The 26,462-nt window shown below is 33.6% G+C and overlaps 1 protein-coding gene across 2 annotated transcripts in view; it reads left to right on the top strand.

Moving 5' to 3' along the window:
- LOC112802460 (2-methylene-furan-3-one reductase) overlaps window positions 1–20,640 on the top strand; it is a 28,516-nt gene extending 7,876 nt beyond the window's left edge. Inside the window, exons 1-3 of one of the 2 annotated variants that reach the window (XM_025845695.3) lie at window positions 16,611–16,828; window positions 19,459–19,779; window positions 20,055–20,640. In XM_025845695.3, the coding sequence (XP_025701480.1) occupies window positions 16,613–16,828; window positions 19,459–19,779; window positions 20,055–20,444 (927 nt within the window). In that variant the 5' untranslated portion in view covers window positions 16,611–16,612 and the 3' untranslated portion in view covers window positions 20,445–20,640. Of the gene's footprint in view, window positions 1–16,610; window positions 16,829–19,458; window positions 19,780–20,054 lie in introns of those variants that run through there. The other variant, XM_072236357.1, reaches the window with a different exon arrangement.
- Window positions 20,641–26,462: the final 5,822 nt, after the last annotated feature.

Raw genomic sequence — 26,462 nt, 5'->3', positions numbered from 1 at the left:
TAAAATACATTAAACATATATATGAGGAGTAAAAGTAAAATAAACAATTAAAAATAAGATAACAAAATAATTTAAAAAAATAAAAAAAGACAGAAAAGAAAATGCGTGTAGTTGATAAAAATACATTGTAAGAAAAATTTAGTATAATTAATAAATATAAAAGATGAAAGACAAAAATTAAAAAATATTTTTATTAAAAAATTAAAAAAATATATTATGAAGAAAAATCTATTAATCAAGTTCTATGAAAATATTATAGAAAATTTAAAATATTAGTAAATAAAATAGTAACTCTTTTAAGAATTATTAATCAAAATACATAAAAGCACATCTAAAAATAATAAGAGAATAATTTAAATTAAATTCATTTATTTTATTTTTTTATTTATTATTTATTAAATAATTTAATATTTATCTTGGTCAAATTATATAATATAATTGATTAGTTATAATTAATGTTGTTCACCCTAGTGGTATAATTAAAGAATTATTTCATTACTACATGTTCTTCTTCTTCGTTATCGCCATCATCAGCACTACCTCTTCCTCTTCCTCCTTCTTTTTTCATTGGAATTTCTTCTCCTGCTTTTATTGTTTTGAATCTAATCAAGTGGCTGAGGTATGGTTCAATTCAGAAAAAAATGTAATATTAGAGGAAACATTTTTCTGTATTTGCAGCAAATTTGGGTGTAACACGAAGATATTTAGGTGTATTTTAAGAATTTTGGGTATATTTTTATTCTAATAAGTTTTGCATAATTCAAAACTATTTCTCTTTCTCCTCTTCATCTTCTACTGCTTCTTTTTTTTATCATCATCACCATATTCTTCTTTTTTTCTTATTCATCTTTTCCTTTTTGTTTTACCTTCTTAATTTTTTTCTTGTTTTACTCTTTTAACAAGAATAAAAAAAAATCAAACAAAAAAGAAGAAGAAATACATAATGCTGCAAAATTACTTGGAAGAGCATAAATTACATTTATTTAACTAAAAGAAATAAGAAAAAAGAAAAAAATACAGCATTAGAGAAAATATTTTTCTGTATTTGTAGTAAATTTGGGTGTAATACAAAGATATTTGGTTGTATTTTTATTCTGATAAGTTCTACATAATTCAAAACTCTTTTTCTTTGTCATCCTCATCTTCTACTGCTTCATCTTTTTTTATCATCATCACCATCTTCTTTTTTTTTCCTTATTCATCTTTTCCTTTTTGTTTTACCTTCTCAAGTTTTTTCTTGTTTTACTCTCTTAACAAGAATAAAAACAAAAAAAATCAAACAAAGAAGAAGAAGAAATACATAATGCTACAAAATTACTTGGAAGAGCATGAACTTATATTCATTTAACTAAAAGAAAGAAAGAAATAAGAAAAAAAAGAAGAAAAAATGCAGCATTAGAAGAAACATTTTTCTGTATTTGCAACAAATTTGGGTGTAACACGAAGATATTTGGGTGTATTTTTATTCTGATAAGTTCTGTATAATTCAAAACTCTTTCTCTTCCTCCTTCCCATCTTCTACTGCTTCTTCTTCCTCATCTTCTTATTTTGTTTTCTTATAATTCTTTTTGGAAGAAGCGCGTGTTTACACGCTCTTTAAATTGAGAGTTGTTTTTGTTGGGCTTGGCTGACTTGTATAGACTTGTATGCCAAAAAGACTTGTATGTGTAGCAAGTCACAAAATTAAAACATATTAAAACTCTAAAGATAAAATTAAAACTAAATGTTAAGGATAAAATTAAAACAACATAACATTTGCTATCTTATAAATTTTTTAATAAAAATTGTAAACCCCGCTAAAATTAGCAAATAATTAGTCAATAAATTGAATTTTAATTAGAAAAATTAAAAATATAAATATAATATTAAAATATGGTAGAACTCTTCGAAACAAGAATTTTGACACTAATTTCAAAAAATTTGACTCAAAATTAGGCCGGATGGGCCAAACCGGTTGAACCGGATCCAAACCGAGTCCGTGGGCCCAATCGGACCCAATCACTTCAATGGGCGGAAGCCATCTCCTTCCCCATTCAGCTAAGAAACCCTCTGAAGTAGAAACGGGGAGAGGAGAGCTTCCTAACCCTCACCATCACCATAAACCACCATAACTCTTTCGTCTGAGTTCCGATCGCCGCACCGTTTGCGGCCACGCGTCCAGCGTGTCGAGTTCTACGTTTCTATCAGATCAATTTCACAGGTAAGCCAAAATTCCATCTCAAATTCTCTACCCCCTTTTGATTTTCAAAATTGAGCCCTTGTAATGACATTTTGTAAAATTTGGTGTTCTAGGTTCGATTTAGCTTGCGGAGCTTATCAGGTTTGAGTTGCTTTGTGCGTGGGTGCGGTAAGGATCACCTAACCTAGCCAACTCTTGATTTTAATAGGTGAAGTCTGAATTTTGAAGTATATATGTGTAATATGTGTGAACTAGGTTTATATATGTGTCTTGGAATTGAATTGTGGACAATTGAAGGCTTGGTGGAGGATTGGTACTAAGGTCTTGGTGATTTTTGAAACTTGTAGGGCTGTGTGTGTGGCTTAGGTGGCTGTCTTGGACCAAACGTGGTGATCGGCCAAGGTATAGTTTAGGTTTTGCGCATTTAATATGTAATGCTCTGTGAAAACTTAGGCTAGAGAGCTATAGGATAAGTTGAAGTGGTTGAATATGTTAAATAATTAGTCTTTATGATATTGATGGATAATTTGATGTGAGCATATATATGCTAGTATAATAATGATGGATGGAGCATTTATGTTCATGGCAATATAATGATATGATTTGAGTTTGAGTGGTGTTGACTTGATTTTGTTGGTATTGATACAATGAATGATGATGTGATGGTAGTTGGATAATTTATGATCATGGCAATATATGTATATAGATTGATATGTTAGTTTGTGATTAAACTTGTAAAGATTGGGTTGAAATGGGATGTTATTTAGCTAAGGAAATGATAGGGTTGCAAGGATTATTGTGCTATTGTTAAGGATAAGTTATCTTGATGGTTATGGATATGTTGAGTTGAGTGAGAATGAGTTTTGAAAAGAAAATGAGGTTTTGAAGCTTTTGAAAAAGTTGGTTTTTGGCTGAACCTTTGCGAGGCATAATTTGGCTTTCGAACCCTCAATTTGTTTCTAACTTGTTTTACATGAAAATTGGGTTCGTAAAGTTTACGCTGTTCAAAGAACGGAATAAAAGCTTGGAGTAAATTTCGGTGATGGTGAATACTATGATGGTGAATTGTTCTGGGGCCAAATATCGGGGTATTTTGTTGTTCACTACGGGTGTTTCGGGTGATGATCAAAGCTTGGAGTAAATTCCGGTTGTGTGTGAGTTTTCGGAGGTATTTCCTGACGATATTGATGAATTTCCACCTAACTGAGAAGTTGAGTTCGCTATTGAGTTGGTGCCTGGGGCCGGATCAATCTCGAGTGCTCCTTATAGGATGTCACCTCTAGAAATGGCCGAGATGAAGTCTTAGCTAGAAGATCTATTGGGTAAGAACTTTATCTGACCAAGTGTTTCTCCGTGGGGCACGCCAGTGTTACTGGTGAAGAAGAAAGATGGAAGCATGCACTTATGTGTTGATTATCGGCAGCTGAATAAGATTACTGTGAAGAATAAATACCTGTTGCCAAGAATTGATGACTTGATGGACCAGTTACAGGGATTCGGTGTGTTCTCTAAGATTGATCTACAATCCGGATACCACCAGATAAGGGTCAGAAATGAGGATATTCCCAAAACTACCTTTAGGACACGCTATGGTCACTATGAATACACAGTGATGTCTTTCAGATTGACTAATGCTCCGACAATATTCATGGATTACATGAATATGATTTTCCATCCATATCTGGATAAGATTGTTGTTGTGTTTATCGATGACATTCTTATTTACTCTAAGATAGAGGATGAGCATGCGGATCACTTACGGACAGTGCTGCAAATCTTAAAGGATAGGAAGTTGTATGCCAAGCTATCTAAGTGTGAGTTCTGGAAGTCAGAAGTGAAATTTCTTGGCCACGTGGTGAGTAAGCAGGGAATAACAGTAGATCCTGCTAAGGTTGAAGCAGTAATGAATTACGAGCGACCAACTTCAGTGACGGAGATCAGAAGTTTCTTAGGTTTGGCGGGTTATTATTGGAGAGTTTTCACAGCTTGCTTTGCCTTTGACCAAGTTGACTAGGAAGGATGTTCCTTTTGTGTGGACTCCTAAGAGCGAGGAGAGTTTTCTTGCATTAAAGCAGGATTGACTACTGCACCCGTGTTGGTGTTGCCTGATCCGGGAAAACCATTCAAAGTATACTACAATTCATCACTGAAGGGTTTAGGATGCGAGCTGATGCAGCACCATAAAGTCGTAGCTTATGCCTCATGTCAGTTAAGGCCGCATGAAAGAAACTATCCAACTCACGATTTGGAGCTTGCTGCCGTTGTTTTTGCTTTGAAAATCTGGAGGCATTACCTCTATGGTGTCAGGTTTCAAGGTTTCTCAGACCATAAGAGTTTGAAGTACCTCTTTGAACAAAAAAATTTGAATATGCGTCAAAGGAAATGGATGGAACTTTTGAAGGATTATGACTTCAGTTGAACTACCATCCTGAAAAGGCAAATGTTGTAGTGGATGCCTTGAGTAAAAAATCTTTATGCACTGCTTGGATGATGCTACGAGAGGAAGAGTTACTGAAAGCATTCCAAGGGTTGAAACTGGGAATCAGAGAAGAGTTTGGAACACTGTGCTTAAGTCAACTACAGATTTCAAGTGATTTCAAAGCTGAACTCCTAAAGGCTCATCAGAATGACAAAGAATTGTATAAGATTTTGTCGGCGATTGAAAAAGGCAAACGGTGGATAGTGTCAGAAGATAAGAATGGGTTATAGAGGTTCAAGGATCGGATCATTGTGCCAGATGTCGGGAATTTGCAACAGAGCATATTGGAGGAAGCTCATAAGAGCGGGTTCTCAATCCATCCAAGAAGCACCAAGATGTATCAAGATCTAAAAACAATGTTCTGGTGGCTAGGAATGAAAAATGATGTGGCGTTGTACATTTCCAAGTGCCTAACTTGCCAGAAAGTTAAAATTGAACACCAGAGACCATCAGGAACCCTTCAACCTTTGGAAATTCCGCAGTGGAAATGGGTGAGCATTGCTATGGATTTAGTGTTGGGTTTTCCGAGAACTCAGACGGGTTGTGATGCCATATGGGTAGTTGTGGATCGACTAACCAAGTTGGCTCACTTTCTTCCCATTCGGATAAGTTGCACAATAGAGGAGTTAGCGTGGCTATACATTAAGAAAATTGTAAGGTTACATGGTGTACCTTCCACCATTATATCTGACAGAGATCCTCACTTCACCTCACGGTTCTGCGAAGCCTTTCAGCGAGCATTTGGCACTCAAATGAGTCTAAGCACTGTATATCACCCTCAGATGGATGGCCAATCAGAAAAAACAATCCAAACCTTGGAAGCTATGTTATGAGCTTGTGTTTTGGACCAGACGGCGAGTTGGGATCGATATATGCTCATAGTGGAGTTTTCTTATAACAATAGCTACCATACGAGCATTGGAATGGCTTTGTATGAAGCTTTGTATGGAAGGAAATGTCAATCTCCCTTATGTTGGTATGAAGCCGGAGAAAGGAGCTTGTTAGGACCTGAAATGATAGCTGAAACCACTGAGCAAATAAAGAAAATCCATAGCCGAATGCTTATAGCTCAAAGCCGTCAGAAGAGCTATGCTGAACAAAGGCGGAAGTCTTTGGAACTTGAGGAAGGAGAACACGTCTTCCTGAAGATTATTCCAACCACCGGAAAAGGGAGATCCATTAAGACTAAAAATTTAAATCCTGGTTACATTGGACCATTTGAGATCCTGAAGAGAATTGGATTAGTGGCATATAGGATCGCTTAACCACCACATCTTTCGAACCTGCATGACGTGTTTCACGTATTACAGCTTTGTAATTACACTTTTGACCCGAGTCATGTCCTAGAACCAGAATTCGTTCGAGTAAGAGAAGATCTGACGCTTCCGGTAACTCCAGTCAGGATTGATGATACCAGCATCAAGCATTTACGCGGAAAAGAAGTTTCTATGGTAAAAGTAGCGTGGACTCGAGCTGCTATTGAAGAGTAAACCTGGGAGCTTGAGTCAGAGATGCAGAAGGACTACCCACACCTCTTTTTAGGTAACTAACTCTAAATTTTGTGGACAAAATTCTTAATTAGGTAGGTAGGATGTAAACCCTGCTAAAATTAGCAAATAATTAGTCAATAAATTAAATTTTAATTAGAAAAATTAAAAATGTAATCTAATATTAAAATAGGTTAGAGCTTTTCAAAATGAGAATTTTGACACTAATTTCAAAAAATTTAGCCCAAAATTAGGCAGGATAGACCGAATCGGTTGAACCGGATCCAAACCAGGCCTGTGAGTCCAACCGGACCCAATCACCTAAGTGGGCAGAAGCCATCTCCTTCCCCATTCAGCTAAGAAATACATTGAAGCAACAAGGGGGAGAGGAGAGCTTCCTAACCCTCACCCTCACCATAAACCACCATAACTCTTTCGTCTGAACTCCGATCGCCGCACCATTTGCGGCCACGCGTCCAGCGCATCGAGCTCTACATTTCTATCAGATCAATTTCACAGGTAAGCTACAATCCCATCTCAGATTCTCTACCCCTTTTGATTTTTGAAATTGAGCCCTTGTAATGAGATTTTGTCAAATTTAGTGTTCTAGGTTCGATTTAGCTTGCGGAGCTTATCAAGTTTGAGTTGCTTTGTGCGTGGGTGCGGTAAGGATCACCTAACCTAGCCAACTCTTGATTTTATTATGTGAAGTCTAAATTTTGAAGTATATATGTGTAATATGTGTGAACTAGGTATATATATATATATATATATATATATATATATATATATATATATATATGTATTGGAATTGAATTGTGGACAATTGGAGGCTTGGTGGAGGATTGGTGCTAAGGTCTTGGTGATTTTTGAAACTTGTGGGGCTGTGTGTGTGGCTTAGGTGGCTGCCATGGACCTAACGTGGTGATCGGCCAAGGTATGGTTTAAGTTTTGTGCATTTAATATGTAATGCTCTGTGAAAACTTAGGTTAGAGAACTATATGATAAGTTGAAGTGGTTGAATATGTTAAATGATTAGTCTTTATGATATTAATGGATAATTTGATGTTGGGCATGTGTTGAGGAATATGGTGAATTTATGATGTCTTCTTGGTGTTTGGTTATAGTTGAGCAATTGACAATGTGGGTTGAATATATATATATATATATATATATATATATATATATATATATATATATATATATATATATATATGCTAGTATAATAATGATGGATGGAGCTTTTATGATCGTGGCAGTATAATGATATGGTTTGAGCTTGAGTGGTGTTTACTTGATTTTGTTGGTATTGATACAATGAATGATGATGTGATGGTGGTTAGATAATTTATGATCGTGGCAATATATGTATATAGATTGATATGTTAGTTTGTGATCAAACTTGTAAAGATTGGGTTGAAATTGGATGTTATTTAGCTAAGAAAATGATAGGGTTGCAAGGATTGTTGTGCTATTGTTAAGGGTAAGTTATATTGATGGTTATAGGTATGTTGAGTTGAGTGGGAATGAGTTTTGAAAAGAAAATGAGGTTTTGAAGCTTTTGAAAAAGTTGGTTCTTGGCCGAACTTCGGCGAGGCATAACTTGGCTTCCTGACCCTCAATTTGTTTCTAACTTGTTTTAAATAAAAATTGGGTTCGTAAAATTTACGCCGTTCGAAAAACGGAAGAAAAACAATTAAGTTATGCACGTCGAAAGTTTTGGTGTGAATTATGTGTTATGCAGGTAGATAATACAGGTTTGTGCAGCTTTCTAGGTAATCTGGTGTTTTTTTTAAGAACGTATGGCCCACGCGTACGCGTGGCATGAAATTTTAAACTGTGCGTGCACGAGTAGCCCCACGTGTATGCGTAATGAACTAGCATGCATGACCATGCGTACACATAGTAAGGAAATGCGCACGCGAGTTGCTTTTTTATACTCCCACACGTACGTGTGGCCACGCGTGGCCCCTGTTTCTTGCAAAACAGGTTTTTGTGTTTTACACTAGATTTTAGATTTCTAACCTCAATTTTCATCCTTTTAGTCATAAAGTAATATACTAAGTCTAGTAGCTAGTTGAAGCTAGGGAAATAAGGTAACTTCGGGATGAAGAAAGGGGTAAACATGATGAGTTATAAGAAAAAGATGTAGATGTTAAATGAAGTTATGATGCCATGCTATGATGAATGATTATATAATGATTATGGATATTAAACGGCTTATGAATTAATAATATCTGAGATACGAGTTTTCTTGGGTAACAGAACCGTGGCTTGCCACCACGTGTTCTAGGTTGAAACTCAATACTTTATTGACCCTACGTCGTAAGGGTGACCGGGCACGTATAACATAACATAGCCCTAGTCATCTCTTGAAGGCTTCTATTCCTTCTTTTAATAACCCCATTTTGTTGAGGTGTTCTAAGGCATGAAAAATTATGAGTAATTCCAAAGTCATCACAGAATTTTTCAAAGTCTTAGTTTTCAAATTCTTTTCCGTGATCACTTCTCAAATGTGCCACTTTTAAATCTCTTTCATTTTGAATTTTCTTGCAAAGGGTTGAGAAAGCATGAAAAGCATCATTTTTATGAGCAAGAAAAAGTACCCAACTAAATCTAGAGTAATCATCTACCACTACCAAACCATAGTGTTTACCTCCTAGACTTTGAGTTCTTGTTGGATCAAAAAGATCAATGTGTAACATCTCTAATGGCCTTTTGGTTGAAATTTCATTTTTTGGTTTAAAAGATGATTTTACTTGTTTGCCTAATTGACAAGCATCACAAGTAAGATCCTTATCAAATCTGATATTGGGAATTCCTCTAACCAAAATTTTCTTTACTAGCTTAGCAATTTGGTACATGCTAGCATGACCCAACTTTCTATGCCACAGCCATTTTTCAGATTCAAGAGAGGTAAAACATGTTACATTTTGTTCTTTCAAGTCCTCAAGAGTTAATCCATACACATTGTTGCATCTCTTAGCTTCAAATAAAATCTCCCCAGTTTTTTCACAAACAACCAAACATACAAATTTTCTAAAAACAACTTCAAAACCTAAATCACACAATTGGCTTATACTAAGTAAATTATGTTTCAAACCATTTACAAGAAGAACATCATTTATACAAGATGAAAAGCTTTTACCAACTTTACCAACGGCCACTATCTTTCCTTTACCATCATCACCGAAAGTGACAAGTCCTCCATCATATTCATCAAGCTTTATGAAGAAGGTTGTCTTTCCGGTCATGTGCCTAGAACATCCGCTGTCCATGTACCACATATTTTTCTTCCGTTTGGATGCTAGGCACACCTACAAAACAAGCTCAAGTGACCTTAGGTATCCAAATTTTCTTGGATCCTTTCACGTTAAACCATCTCCTATGACCCAAGCCATTGTAATCAAAAATAATTTTGTAAACTTTGTCACCAATCATTCTTTCACCAAAAAAGCATTGAATGGGAAAGTGTCCATTTCGGTTGCATAGTCTACAAAACTTTGGAGTTGCTGATTTGTTAAAGTATGTGGGATCTTGAAACCTTGTGTCATTAGAAGATGAAGCTCTATTTTCAAAAGAAGGTTTCTCATCAGATTTTGTAAAACCCTAAACCAGCTTTATCAAAGAGTGGTTTTTGACTAGCCAATATTTGATTTAAATTTTCAGAACTTTGAGTAAATTTGGCTAAGTCATTTTCAAGATTTTTAATCTTTTTCAGCAACTCTTCATTCTCCTTAAAACAATTTACATATGCAATAACAAAATAGTCACTTTCACAACTTCTAAGTTGGGCTTTTAACTGCTTATTTTCTTCAACAAGATCACAAGCAGTTTCAGCCTCCCTTAGCTTTTCCTTGAGAAAACCATTTTTAACTTTAAGAATGATAATTTGTTGTTCAAGATCTTGGTTATCAAGTAGAAAACATCTTATTTTTCCAGAAAGGTGGTCTATCATAAGATGAAGATCTTCAGTGTTAGGGTTGTGAAAGACTACCTGATCTATGTGATCTGCCATGAGACAAGGTTGTGACTTGGTTTCTGATTCTTCATCATTGTCTGAGTCATTTTCCAAGTCCTCCCATGAAGCCATCAGTCCCTTCTTCTTTCCTCCTTTTGGCTTCTCCTCCTTCTTCAACTTGGGACAATCAGATTTGAAATGCCTCATTTCCTTGCAGTTGTAACAAGTTACTTTGCTTAGATCTTTCTTCATTTTCCGTGAGCTGCTGTCTTTGCCTTTCCCTTTGAACTTCACCATTTTCCTGAATTTTTTGGCAAACAACACAAACTCATTTTCAGAGAAATTATCACTGGATTCATCATCCAGGGGTTAGTTACAGAAGAAAAAGCAATTCCTTTCTTTTTTGAATTTTTTTCAAATAAGTGTTTTCAAAGGCAAGTAAGTTTCCTCTCAAATCATCACATGTCATGGAATCTAGGCTACTGCTCTCAGAAATAATTAAAGCTTTTATTTTCCACTCTTTAGTGAGACATCTCAACACTCTTCTCACAAGCACAGAATCAGAATGTGTTATTCCCATAGCATCTAAGCCAACAATGATGGTGTTGAACCATTCGAACAGTTCATCAATAGATTCTCCTTCCTTTAGTGAGACATCTCAACACTCTTCTCACAAGCACAGAATCAGAATGTGTTATTCCCATAACATCTAAGCCAACAATGATGGTGTTGAACCGTTCGAAAAATTCATCAATAGATTCTCCTTCCTTCATTACAAACATTTCATACTCTCTGTTCAACATGTCTATCCGAGTCTTCTTCACAATGGTGGTTCCTTCATGAGTGATTTGCAGTTTGTCCCAGATTTCCTTTGCCGTTGTGCATCGTGATACCCGTCGGTATTCCTCAAAGCTGATAGCACAGTTGAGTAGGTTTACAGCCTTGGCATTTAACTCTACTTTCTTTCTATCTTCCTCGGTCCATCTTGTTTCTGGTTTAAGGGAGACTACTCCTTCAGCACTTGTGGTGGTTGGAAATTGAGGACCCTCCAGGATAATCTTTCATAGTCTGTAGTCTACTACTTGCACAAAGATCTTCATTATCTCCTTCCAATAGGTTTAGTTTTTCCCATTGAAAAGAGGCGGTCTGTTGCTTGACTGTCCTTCTGTAAGGTTGTAGGACACCAGATTTGAGCCACTACTTTCTGCCATCTGGATCTTTTCTCCAAGCTGCAAAGCTTGATCTCTTTGAGACCAAGCTCTGATACCAATTGATGATTTTCAGTGGCTAAGAGAAGGGGGGTTGAATCTTAGCCCCTTTTTCACTTCAGAACACTTGCTTATCTTTGAAACAACTTCTGGTGATTTTTGTCTCGTCCCTAGCCACAAGACTTTTCTTTTTGTCTCGTCACTTGGCACAAGATATTTTGCGATTTTATCTCCTGGGCAGAAGAAACAGAAAATAGAGTAGAAGAGAAGGAAAAAAACACCCAGATATATCCTGGTTCAGCTGCTAAGTGCAGTGCAGCCTACATCCAGTTTCCATCACAACAATGATGGAATTTCACTATAATCAACTTTGATTACATACACCAATTCTTCCTAGGAACTACCCTTCCTATCTGGGACAAGTCCAAAATTCTAAACCCAATCCTGAACTTAACTTGGTCACTGCCAAGCTTTCAACTGTAAAGTACCAACCCAACTTACAAGGGGATTTCCACAGAATCATGAAACACAACACAGATGTACAAAGGAACTCCAAGGACATCTATGGCTTTTTCTTTTAATTTTGCACTCTCTGCCTTTTTCCGCTCTATGGCTTTTTCATACAAACCTCACTGTTTGTCTTTTTCCATGAGACTCAAGACATGACAAAATTAAACAGAAAAATTACAAAACAGAATACATTGAAGGAGAAGAAAATCTGTAAGCTTAGGTAGCTATGAGACTTCTGTGCCTTGCACTCTCACACTTACTTCTAACTCCTTGCTTCAAACAGTAGTTGTTCTCTCTTTTTATAGAAGAGGGAAGCCTTTACCTTTGAAGCCAAAAACCTAGCTTAACTTCTTTTCCTTCACACGTAACCAGTTCGGCCAGAGAGAGAGGAGAGGAGGTAACCCATGCAAAACCCAACATGCAAATACCTCTAGTTCTTCCTTGGTCATCACTCTTCATCAATCCGAGCTCTCCATCCTTAGCTTGCTCTCCAAGATGGATTTCTGGTCCTTGATGCTTCATGATGATGATGACTTCATCTGCTCCAATCTCTGCCTCTTCTATCACTTCGCCACTCTAGCTACTTCCTGTGGGGTTGAGCAGAATCAGAGACAAGTCATGCCTCCAAGAATCTCCACCTTGCTGGCCGAATCTCTTTCTACCTTTTTTGGTATGAAGAAGCCAAGATCTTGTCACCATATCTTACCATTCATGGTTGGAGATCTCAGCCACAGCATACTTTTATTTTGTTATGTTTTCTTGCCATCATCATGATGGTCTTGAGACGTGCTCCATCTTCCTTTCGGTGAGTAGGTGTAGCTTCCATGGTTGCTGGGTAAAGACCGAAAGAGAAGAAGGAAAGATGAGAGAGAATGTAGAGTTAAAGTAAAAGTAATTAATTGAAATGAAACAAATTAATGAGATTGCGTTTACTTCCCTTGCTTGAGTGGCGTGCTGCATTAATCAAATCAATCATGTCACTCATACTCTCTCTCTCTCTCTCATTTATGTTTCCAATGCTCAGCAAATTAAAATTTGAAATACATCCCAAAGTGAGAAATGGAATCCGCTGGAAGGCACAAGGCAAATGATAACATTTGCTTTCCTGATGGATTTTTTTTTGGATCAAGCATTGATCACTTAGCATAGATCTTGGGCTTGTAACAATAATAGTGTAAACTGGCCCAATTAACATCACAACAATTCAGCCATACATCATTGAATATTTTTTAATCAATGCTGAATTGAGAAATAAATTCACACTTGGGCTTACAACATTTTATTTTATTTTCGGCCCAAACAAAACCTGTATTTGCAAAAATTAATTTAATCAGCCCATGTGAATTAATATTTTTGCAATTAATTAAGTTAATAATGTTTAGTCATCACAAATGTTAATTTAGAGTTTTCCAAACTCATCATTTTTCAATAATGACAATGCTTTTAAAAAAATAAACATAATTAAATGATCTTAAAAATATATAATAATTTTTAAAATAACAAAAAAATATATAATTACCTAAAATATAACATTTGTATAACAACTGAAATTTAATTGCTAATATAAAAATTATATATAATATCGTATCATAATTGAATAAGTGTTTAATCAAAGAATTTAATATTTATATAATATGATAAAATAAATTAAAATTTGAACTTAACCATAGTACCTGCTCAAGTTTAAATTTTCATAAATCAATTTTTTTTTGTCAAAGTGAATTATGTAATAAAAAAAATTCATAAAGACATTATTGATGCTCAAATAATGGAAATAATATCATATTAATTATATTTAGACAATAATTTAAAATTATAAGTAAATATTCGTCATATATATATATATATATATATATATATATATATATATATATATATATATATATATATTAAAGTAGAAAATAATCTATTCATAAATAAAAAATTAAAAAAATTATTCTTTAATATTAACTATACAGATAAAAAAATAAATTATAAGTTACAAAAATTATCTTTAGAATTTATTACATAAATAATAAAACTGTAATAAGTCATGTATCTATATAAATTAAATTATATTATATTAAATTATAAAATATCTAGATATTTAATCAACCTAATTAATTAGTTATAATTAATTTAATTTAATAATTTAAAAATTTTGAATAACATTTTTTAAAAATATCTCAATCCAAATAATTGAGATTGAAGATAAAAAAATTTAACCAAATTATATAATATAATATAATATAATATTTCTTTTTATAACAAACCTAACGGCAAGATATATATTTCACAATTATTTAAACTTTGTTTTTATAAAAAAAATAGCATTATTTATTTTGAACAGTAGTTGTTAGGTAATTGGGGCTTTCTAGCACATTAGATCTTGCCTTGTTTTTTCAGCGGGATTGTTTAACACGTTTAGATTTCATGTTCTTACTACAATTAATCTTGTTAAATCCCCTTCTTTGTTATAGATTCCATTTGGTCTATGTAATAAGCATGTAGATTATATAAGTATTCCTTTTATTATTTCTTCTTTAAATTTCAATTTCAGTTTTCATCCTATGTCTCTATATTCATGTAAGTGATTACCACAAGGAATAAAGAATAATTATTTGTTTAAAATGGTATTTAGTTACTTGAGTTCCCATCAGATTAGAAAAAAGATTAATTGAATTTTGGACACCGTGATATTGAAGAGAAGCAATATGACAACATGTTTAAAGGTGTTGTTCTGTATACTTGTCTCCAAAGTTGAAATAAGATGTACGAACCAAAAGAGGAACCGTGGTTAGCAGCAGTGATGATTGGTGCGACGAGATGGATGAGGCAGAGAAATTTTTGTGAAGATGAGACATAGGAGAGAGTTTTTAAATAAGAGGCTGATTATTAGGACTGGTCGAAACACTTAATTTTCTTAATTTACCCAAAACAGTCTCAGATCTTTTTTGAAAAATTTGAAAAACTCACAATTTTTCCATTTACATTCCATTCCGCCATGGTGCTACTGCAAATGCGGTCGTGAAAACTACGGATGACTACTATATAGTGGCAAGGTTAAAACCTGTCACGTCATAATGTTATGGTACCGCCGTAACCGCAATTTCAAAAGACTGTATGCATCAACTTGTATTAAGATATAGTGATATAGGTATATAGCTATCTCTTCATTTTGCCTTGGTGACTTTTTTTTTTTTAATCACTTTGTTTAAATACTTGTTTGACATGAAATTAGAAATAGTTAATTATACTGATGTTTAAAACCAACACTAATATACTTTTTGTTATCTATTGTAGGAAAATTAGGGGTGTGTTTAATTTGTGTTTTTATTTTAGTGTTTTTTGTTTTTTGAATTTTGTGAAGAAAAAAATGAAAACAGTAAAAATAATACAATTATATTTTCTGTTTTCACTTTTTCTTCACAAAATCTAAAAACAAAAAATATTAAAAATAAAAACAGAAAATAAAAATACAAATCAAACGCACTCTAATATTGCATATGAGAGACAATTGCGTGCAAGGGATCGGAAGAGAGGCATGTATTGTCCATATCTTATTTTAGCTTTTCTTTTATGATTGTATTCAATGCTTTTATTATGAGTTATGGTATGTTGTTGGTGAAGTGATACATGCATGATGAATGAGGATAATTTTGTTAGGATGGAGTTGGTCCGATTTGTGTTGTAATTATTGTGAATTTGAAACTCATATGACCAAAGGTTCTGAAAATTGGTTTGAACCGACTGGTTGAATCGGTCGAACCATGAACCGATGATGATTGTGGTTCGATTAGGAGCTATGTCCGCAAATTTTAAAAAGTTGGAATTAGACCGTCGAATCAGCCAAAAATCGCTTAGTCAAATCGATTCGAGACTTGAACGTTTTTTAATTATGAAAAAAACGACGTTGTTTCGTTCCTTGTAACCCACTAACCCGCTACCTAAGTCCCAAAAGGCCAGAACCCTAATCTCCTTCCTTGAGTGAGCAACTGAGCACGCTAGCTACCAGGCAGTAGCATCTCCCTTTCGAGCTCCTCCTTCACTCTCTCACTTGCTCTGTCTAGCCACAAGCAACCGCCGTATTAAAAGATAATACACCCCTAAGCATGAATATAATTAAAAAATTTCTTAAAATTTTAATAATAATAATAACTAAAAGTAATTACATGACAATATAACATTAATTTTAATCGTCATACAAATTGCTAAGAATAGTAACCACTAAAAATTAATATTTTTTTTGGTTTGCAATCATTTGAAAGTTATACATAATGACCAATAAATTTTTTTATCAAAAATGGTATAAGCCAACTAATATATAATTGTGAATAAGAATCTTAGTGATTATTTTTATTGTGGTTTTAAATAAAATAAATTGTCACTAAAATATTTTAATTTTTTTTTAGTGAATAATGAGATACATATTATTGATGAATATTTCTTATTTCCTTGTACATATTTTCCTCCAAATTTGAAAATTAGAAAAGATTTAAAGGTAGTACCATGTACGTCAAATTAAATAAATGGTAATTAAAACATAAGGAAAAGGGAAAATCCTGAACCTTGTTGAAAAATCGGCTACATGCATCGTGACATTTCCAGAAAAATCTCTGAAAATGTACCTAACCAGAAAAGAAGGCATGGTGGTCACTGGAAGCAGTGATTGCGACGTTACCCAATTGTAACGTAACACACCTTTGAAGCAATTTACTCACTACCTAGAGCACTAATTTAAAGTTCAACCTTATTAGCACTCTTCATATACCCTCTTCAGTTTCTAAGCTTTTCTGCTCAACCAAGTTCATGGCAGCAAGCACGACTAGCATCCCATCTCACATAAAAGCCTGGGTCTACAATGAATATGGGAACATTGAAGAGACTCTCAAGTTAGACCCAAACATAGCTACGCCACAAATCAAGGATGACCAAGTTCTCATCAAGGTTGTGGCTGCAGCCCTTAACCCTGTTGATTATAAGAGGGCCCTTGGACTTTTTAAAGATACTGACTCTCCATTCCCAGTAAGAATTTATTATTATTATTATTCTGAAGGAAGAGTTTTGATGCATATACTTGAATAAATTAATCAACGAAGTTAGATGTACACTAAATTTAATCATTAATATAAAATATATATTAAAATATAAATATATAATAAAAATAAATTAAATAATATATATTTATACATAAATATATAAATATATAAATGATTGTTAATTTTAATATACAAATAATATTTTTATAAATTAATTATCTGAACATAAAACTTTTTAAGATTCTGACAAAATTATTCAATAGATTATTATTTTTGGTAATTTTGTAGAACTAAAACAATTTTTTAAAATATCAAATTAGATTATATTTTTTATAATTAAAAAAGTACAATTTTGGTTCTTAAAGTATAGGTTGAAAATTTTTTTCATCCTTAACCTTTCTTTTGCGAATTAAATCTCATTTTAACCCTTGAAATTTGGTTCGATACTCATCAATTTAATCCTTATAATTTCGCTAACTTCAATTAGAATCCCAAATTTGTAACAGTAGCTCTAGATTGCCCCTGCAATCATCTCCGTAACCGAAATGCTGATCTGGCACATTTACTTAACACACATGACACATCTAAGATGGAGTCATATTGGTTTCGTGCCCAAATCCTATGAAAGCAACGTCATTTAAGTATGAATGGGTGTTAAAACTCTCCTTCCAAATCGCACAACTATCCCACCATTATAACCACCACTGTTTTTCTCTCTATGTACAAGCTTCCCTATAACTCTCTTCACCATCATCAACAACAATAACAATAAAAACATTTGATTTTTTTTTCAAAAAAAGGGCAGAGGCATAGAGAGAGACAGACAAAGAGAAAAGCAGAAGAGGAAACAAAGTTGCTGTACCATAACTTTGAGCGATTTTTAATGTTATTACAGTTGCGGCGGACTTTTGTGTTGAAGGGGAAGGGACCAAAACAATGCCATTTCGAAGCGACATCGTGAAGTTTTCAAATATTGGTGGAGGAACAAAAAAATTTGAATGCCATTCCTGCGAGGTCTACGACCCCGACCAAGTTGGGAAAAAGAGAGGTGTGACTGTGCGAGGCACTGTGATATTTGAAGAGAGGAGGGAGTCGCTGGTTTGGATAGGAATGCGGTGGGAGTGGTGAGCGTGCTTGCTGTGGTGAGATAGATGGGAATAGTTGCTTCTATATGAACTTAACCTAGCAGAGCTCTGGAAAGATGACAATGGATGATCAATTTAAAAATTTTGGGACTTTGTCTAGGGATTCATTTTAATTGCAGGGACCATATTAAGTCATCTAACACCTCTAAATCATATAATCATTATCAAGTAAATGTGTCAGATCAGTCTTTTGGTGACGGAGATGATCGCAGGGAGAGCCACTGTTGCAAATTCAGGGGTTCTAATTAGGGTTAACGAAATTGTAAGAGTTAAATTGAGTATTGAGCCAAGTTTTAGGGGACAAATTGAGATTTAACTCTTTTTTTTTGTCCATAAAATCGTCCCCAAGGTTTAATTTAGTTTTAAAACCATCCTTCATACCAAAATACCATTTTTTTTCTTCACAAAAATACCTCGTTTCTATTATTCTTTTTCTTCTTCTCCATCACAGCAGCATCTCTTCTTCTTCATCACAACACCAGCAGTAGCAACAATAAAATCAAAAACAAATTCACTGTAATAAACATAAAAAGTAGAATCAGAAATAGAAGCATAAATAAAATCAAAAGCAGAAGAACAATTAGAAGTAGAACAAATCAGAAGCAAAAGCAGAACAAATTAGAATCAGAAGAACAATAAAATCAAAAGTGCAACAATAATGAAATCAAATAAACAGAATCAGAAATACAAAAATAATAAAATTAAAATTAAAAAATAGAAGCAGAAGAATAATCAGAAGCAGAACAAATCAGAATCAGAAGAACAATGAAATCAGAAGCACAACAACAATAAAATCAAAGAAACAGAATCAGAAGCAAAATAAATTAGAATCAGAAGCAGAACAAATTAAAAACAAAATTGGAACCCTAAGAAAGACCAACAACAAAGACGCGAAGCGGCAGCAAGGTCAGTAGCACCGGCGGCAATGGCAGAGCGCCGACGACAACGAAGCACCTCTCTCTCTCTCTCTCATCCTTTGGTTCTGATATCCGATGGCGACGGCAGCTCCAAGCCTCGCCGGTGCCCCCCTCCCCCCTCTTTTCTCCCTCTTCTTTCCTGCCCCCTTCTTCTTCTTCCCCCTCTCGCGTAATTCCCTTCTCCCCCTCATCCATTCCGTTTCTCCTTTTTTTTTTTATAATTTATTTGGTTAGGGGTAATTTGATAATAAAAATAAAAATTTAAGTAAAAAGGATAATTTTAAAATTAACTTAAATCTTAGGGAAGATTTTGTTTTTAAAAAAAATGTTAGGAACGAAAAAAATTTTCGATCTATATCTTAAGAACCAAAATCGTACTTAACCCGAATTAAAATTATCATTGTTTCAGTTTTTTATGATAAAAGTTTAGTTTAAAAGTTGATTTTTACTTAATTTTTTCCTCTACTTATTTAGTTCCACTGAATATATAATACTAAAATTTGTATATAATCTTTTCAACATGAAATTTTGGTGTGTGGCTTTTGTTTGAAAAGACAGCTCCAGGGTATGATGTTGCTGGTGTGGTGGTGAAAGTGGGAAGCAAAGTGAAGAAATTTAAGGTTGGAGATGAAGTTTATGGTGATATCAATGAGAATGCTGGGAATCCAAAGGCTATTGGGACGTTAGCAGAGTATACTAGTGCCGAAGAGAAGGTGTTGGCACACAAACCCTCTAATTTGAGCTTTATTGAAGCTTCTAGCCTCCCTTTAGCAATCATCACTGCTTATCAAGGAATCGAGAGAGCTCAATTTTCTTCTGGAAAATCTATTCTTGTTCTTGGAGGTGCTGGTGGAGTTGGAAGTCTTGTTATTCAGGTTTGGATGATGCTATCTTAAAAGGAATCAACTTTTCTTCTATCAATATTCGGCCAATAAAATAGTAAATGGCCAAAGATTAAAGGGAGGGAACAAGTTTAAAGAAAAAGGTTATTCACTAATAATTGTTGGTCGAAAGAAGTTAATTAGTAGAAAACCAACTCTATTTTTGCTTTTAGGATATGATTTTCACCTAATTATTAACATTCTTATTTATTTATTCTTTTCCAATTGTGGAGTATAAAACATGTGTCACTGGCGATTTGATGTTGTAGTTAGCCAAGCAAGTTTTTGGTGCATCTAAGGTAGCAGCTACTGCTAGTACTGCAAAATTGGAGCTGTTAAGGGAGTTAGGAGCAGACTTGCCTATTGATTATACAAAGGAGAATTTTGAAGAACTGCCAGAAAAGTTTGATTTTGTGTATGACACAGTAGGAGGACAAGTAATAACAATAGCAGGACCTGCAAGTCCACCTGCAATATGGTTCTTTCTCCATTCAGATGGTGCAGTCTTGGACAAACTCAAACCTTATTTAGACAGTGGCAAGGTGAAGCCAGTGTTGGATCCAAAGAGCCCTCTCCCATTTTCTAAGGCAATAGAAGCATTTTCCTACCTCAAGACCAATAGAGCCACTGGAAAAGTAGTTATACATCCAATCCCATAAGCATATAATGCATATTCAATATTTCTGTTTAAGTGTGTGTGTGAGTGTGAGTGTGAATTGGTAATAAATCCATTCGAAATGGTGGTTGTAAAATAGTTGCACATATTGGTTGTGTTTTATTGGCAAAAATAATTCAGAGTATGTATGATAATAGTATAATGCTATGGTATATATAAAAATTCTTATTTATTATTTATTTCGAAGTCTAATCGTATCCTTATTTTATTTTCTTTTTATTAACCAAATAACGATTAACAACATCAAACTATGTTATTTGGACACCGCTTATATATACTAAATTTCTTTCCTATAAAGACCCCTCCTTGGCAGTTAGTTGGAACCATAGGTTAGTTGCACTTACATGACACTAGCTAGCCATATTACTAATACATGAAAATGTTATACTCTTACACATATAATTGTTTTTTCTTTGCATATTGTTATATTTTTCTTGTTGAGTTAGAATTATTTTTAATATGATAAGATGATGACAAATATTATATTAGATTGAAAGTCCAAAGTGTGGTTAATGTGTGTAATAGTGTTGCAGACCTAATATGTTCATCTCAGTCCAATTTGTGTTACTTCAGCTACATCAAGGCATTAGTCCAATGCATAATCAGAATCAAGATATATAAAAAAGAAAGTTCTACATTTACTAAGGGAGATGAAAGAAAAAGCAAAAGAAACATTTGACAACATTATGTTTGGCCAATTTGGATGTACCTTTACATCACCTGGATTCCCATGTTCCGAATAGAACCATGCTTTTGTGTGACTTGGAATGGTGGAATAATTATCTGAAGAAGCCATCACCGGTATATATTAATAGTTACTTTGGAAGGTAGAAGAATAATGAAACAAAACTTTATTAGTTTGATGAGTTTACTTTGTTTGGTTGATGGAGAGAGAGGAGCAAATTGATCGCATACTTGTTAAGTTGAATTCTCCTTTCGAAAAAGTATATAATTGATTAAAAATAGAATTACTAATTAGAAGCTAAAGCAAAATGGTAATATTTATGAAGACGCAGGCAACTACGTCTAGTTTTGAATTTTCAGAAAACACTTTCAGGTGTTCCGAGAATATAATGCGTAAAGTACATCAAAATATAAAATTCTAAAGATTTTAACATCAATTTTTGTTTGTAAGTGTAGAAGTTTCAGAAAATCTTTGAAGATTTAATCTAAACTTGTTGCATGCCACTATGTTGAAATTGGAACAATACTTAGCTTGACAAATCAACAAGAAAAAGAAGCAGCCAATGCAAGTTTGAAAGTACAAACCAAGCATAAATAGTTGAAAAATCGTGTTTATACTACCTTGGATTTGTTAGTACTACTTCACGCACACACGTAGAAAAGTGTCATTAGCTTAGTTATTTTTTAAAAAAATAAATAAATATTTCTGAGCATGAAAATTCAAACACTGGTAAAATTGATCATTAAGAATTAAATTAATTTTATATTCATAAAAGATGAATTATATTCGATAAAAATATTCAATTGTTAAACTTTTGGTTAACTTCATTTAAAAACCACATTAACTTCCAAAATTAACTCTATTACTAATCATCTTTAATCTTTAATCTCTTGCTATGTGTTCTTCTTTCATTTTTTTTCCTCTTTTTTCATTAAAAAAAAATGAAAAATAAAAGAACCTTAAATTTAAATTTATCTCATTTATAAATTTGTCCATCTCCTTTTTTCTAACTCATCACCTAACATTATCATTTAATTTTCAGGTACTAATTCTAAGAAAAAATCCCACAATTAACAACAACAACATACAACAATAATAATAATCTATTGATATATTTCAAATCTCAATCTCCACAATAACCATAACAAATATTATAACTTCATAAATTTCAATCTTCATCTTCTTTTTTTTATCTCTATTCTCACAAGGCTTTGCTTCCCAAATCAAATAATAAAGGAATGAAATTGAACAATTCTGCTAAACTCAGGTACCAAATTATTCATTGTTTTTTAATTATTATTCTTTTTTTGGGATAAAAGTTCAAAACAACCAATCATAAGGCTTCCACGATCAGCAACATTCTTTTCATCAATTTCAGTTTGCTCTAAAGGCTCCGGTCTCTATTTATTTTTGGCGAGCACTGATGTAAACAATTTTTTTTTCTTCATCTGAGTAGGGTTTAGGAGTTGCGACGGACATTGGTAAAGAAAAGACAAAGACACTACTGGGTGCTGTTGACCGCGGCGGAGGAGGTGGTGGCACAGCTGCTCAGGGAGAAGGAGGCGCGCGGTGGTTGAGAAGGCCACATGCGGAACACTGAGCTGGAGGCACGTGTTGCGCAGCTCGCGACGGTAGCGTAGGTGTGAATAATTGTAGAGAGAATGCGCGCAGTAGCAACGTTGCTTGTAGGGAAAATAGGGCGGGACAACTTACGGGAAAAGACGGTGCAACGGCGGCGTCAAGAGCAAGGGACGTGATGCAGGGAAGAAGAAGGTGCAGCGGCGGCATCGGTTGCAGGAAGCACAAGGACAGCACAATTCATGGGAGAAGAAGGTGCAACGGCGGTTCAGCGTGTTGCTTCTTTAGACGATGTCGATGGCAGTGAGGTGTGTTGGTGATGGCTCGACAGGGAAGGGGGAGTAAAGCGGCTGCAGTAAAAGGAAAAAAAGGTAGAAGATGAGATGCTAGAATTGTGGTAGATAAATAGAGTAGAATGTTTTTTGTTTTAGTGAGTCTGGAGTGGAGTCTATTATTTACATTGTTCATATTTTCCGTTGTTTATTTAACAGAACTCATTAATAGTTTATTCTACTTTATGGTGTCATTATTTGTGTTATAAAATTTCAGATTAACATTAATATGTATGATGATTTATTAAGAGTAAGATATAAAAGAGATTAATATTGTCAAATAAAAAAGAAAACAATCATGACAATTATGAGAGAGATTGGACAACAAACAACTAGTTGATAAAAAAAATATTAATTTGATTATATTTAAAAATATTTAATCAACTAATAAGAGTAAAATATGAAGAGAATATAAAAATTTGTATTGCTACTCAAAGGAAGAAAAGTATCAAGTCTTTATGAAGGTTGATTTATTGCAATCACTAACAAAAACCTAGGCTTATGATATAAGAAGAAGAATAAGGTTTTGAGGCTCGGCGGAAAGAAAAAAATTCAAAAATCAAAGATAGCACATTGAGTGTCTTTTCATCTTGATGTATTTAATTTTGTTTGAGTCTTCCTAATATAAAAGACTTATGATTCATTGAGAGATTATCTAAAAAAGCCTGAGTGCATAGTCATAAACTAAGAAGAAAAGATCATACTTTTTTATATTTAGTTTGTTCTTTTTTTTTTGTCTTGGCAATTTGGTTTGGTCTTGACATTACTTTGTGAAGCTCGGAATTATTGCTTCGTTGGTCTTGGTGTAGAACTGATTTGGTTCGATTTGTTTTTGTTTTGATCTTAATCTTGGCATTGGTGATTGTAATATCTTGAATTGGATATAGTGAAATTTTGTCGTTATTGTGGTGGAGACTAGACGTAGACTTCATTGCATTTCGAGATTAAACAAGGATACATATTGATATCGTTTTCTCTACTATTTTTTCTTTTATCTTTTGTTGTTGAAAGAGACTAAATAAAAAAATATCTTACTTAACTTACTGTGTTACACGCTTCAAGTTTTAGAAGAGCACTTTGATTCAAACTTCTTCTTTTTCTTAAGGTCACACCTTTAAAAAGATGGAGAAAATGAAATGGTGGAAATTAAGAAAGGAAAGAAAAAAAAGAAAAAAAAAAGCAAAAAGGGGTTTGAAAAAAAAATAGAGAAAAGGAAAAAGATAAAAGAGAACACAAGAAAAAGAAAAAAAATAATAAAATAAAAATATAAAAGAGAGGAGAGGGTTACAAGTATTGTTGTCAGAATTGGACGATTCAATTAGTTGGACCGAAAAATTGGTGAACTGACATAAGACCGGTCTGGGTAGAACAAGAAACCGGTGTGAACCAGTTTGACCTGGTCAGTTGTAAGAAAAACTGCTGAACCGGCGAGTTTAAAAAACGGACCGGTTCGATTTTTATTTTTTTTAAACTTCTCCCACGAAACGACGCCGTTCCCCCGCTCTTCTTTTTGGAAAAATTAAAACCCTAACGGAGCCCCATCCCCTTCGCTCTCTCGGACTCAATCTCACAACTCACAAGTCACAGAGGCACAAAGCTCTCAGCATCTCATTCTCTCACTTAGTTTGTCACCGCCACCGCACGTCGCCGGTTTCTTTGCATCGTCTTGTCGTCTCCTGTGCATCTCCTTCGCTGCGCCGTCGCCTATGTCCGTGGTCCGCCTTCACCGCGTTGGCGCATCTCATTGCTCTTATGCGTCTTTGTCATCATTGTCGCGTCATCGTTCGGCGTGGCTCTCTGTTGCTTCTGCCTCCCCCTTGCCAGTTTTTGCTTCGTTGTGCTTGGTCGCCCTATTCTTTGCGTGTGTTTTGCCTCTGCCTTGTGCCTGTCTTGTGCCTCCTCTGTTTCTGCTTCTGGCCCTCTCCATCTCATATCTCCTCTGACTTTGGCTCTGTGATGGGAACAGATTGAAACACTGTGAGATAGTTCTGATTCTGGACTTCTATCTTTTTGGTTATTGTATATTGATTTTTAAAACTTGATTGCTGCTGTTTAATTGTAGATTTAAAATAAATAAATTGATGTTTATTAGAATTTATATTCAGTGACATTTTAAAGCAAATTTGAAAGCAATTGGAATTTAATGCTGGTGTTGTCGTTTTAAACTTTTTATGCTAATTGAAATTTGTATGGAATACTTGATTGTTATTGGATTAAAACTTGATTGTTGCTTGTTTAATGTAAATTTAATACTTTGTTATTGTATAGAGTACTTAATACTTGGTTGTTGCTGGTTTAATATTTAATTGTTACTGATTTATTGTAAATTTAATACTTAATTGTTACCATATTAATATTTGATTATTGCTGTTTTAACGTAGATTTAATACTTGATTGTTATTCTTATTGCTACTATTACATGAGTGTTTAAATAATAATATAGATTTATTGCTAATCAGAATTCTTTTATTAGTTATTTTTAGAAATTAAAATTTGTTGGTAGAATGTTAGTAGAGATTTTTTTTAATATAGATTTAATGTTTATTAATTGATTATTATATATTTTTATTTAAATGGAATCGGATTAATCGGTTCAACCAGTAACTCAACGGTCGAATCAATAACCCAGTAATCCAATAATCTAATCGAGTTGATTACTGGTTCGATTTTGACAACTATACTTACAAGGTTAGCAGCCACAACCTTTCTTTAAAATAACAACAAAGATAAAAAGAAAGTTAAAACTCTCGCTAAAAAAAAAAGCTCTAGCTAAAAAAAGAGAATGGATGAAATGATCTAATAAGTCCTCCGAAAATATAGTTCTTATACAAAAAGTTTTGAAATTTTAAAACATGTTTTTCTTTTCTCTTTTCTAATACAAAAAGATTTGAATTCTTTAAAGAAAATATTTTTATTACAAAATATCTTTAAATTTTGTGATATACAATTATTTTGTTACAAAATATATTAAATTTTGTGACATAATTTTTTGTTGCAAAACATTATGTACTTTTTAAATAAAATAATATTTTGTTACAAAAATTTATCGTTTTAAAATATTTTAAATTTTTGCAATAAATTAATTTTTTGTTATAAAGCATTTTGAGCTTTTGCATTAAAATAACTTATTGTTACAAAAAAACGATGCATTTTGTAAAAAAAAATTACTACAGAAACTTGAAATAAATTTTCATGTTGTTACAAAAAAATATTTTACAACAATGACAAAATTTTATTAAAAAAAACAAGAGTATATATCAATTTTGGTTCTCAAAGAATTTCAGACTAAACATTTTAGTTCCCAACTAAAATTAATTACTCGATTGGTCCCTAACAATTAATTCTGTCAATCACTTAGGTTCTTTACTCTGTCAACTCTAACAGAGGACAAAATAGGCCCTGACAA

This window comes from Arachis hypogaea, chromosome 5 (genome assembly GCF_003086295.3).
Source record: "Arachis hypogaea cultivar Tifrunner chromosome 5, arahy.Tifrunner.gnm2.J5K5, whole genome shotgun sequence".
NCBI classification, from domain to species: domain Eukaryota; kingdom Viridiplantae; phylum Streptophyta; class Magnoliopsida; order Fabales; family Fabaceae; genus Arachis; species Arachis hypogaea.
This window is presented reverse-complemented; position numbering and strand designations above follow the sequence as displayed.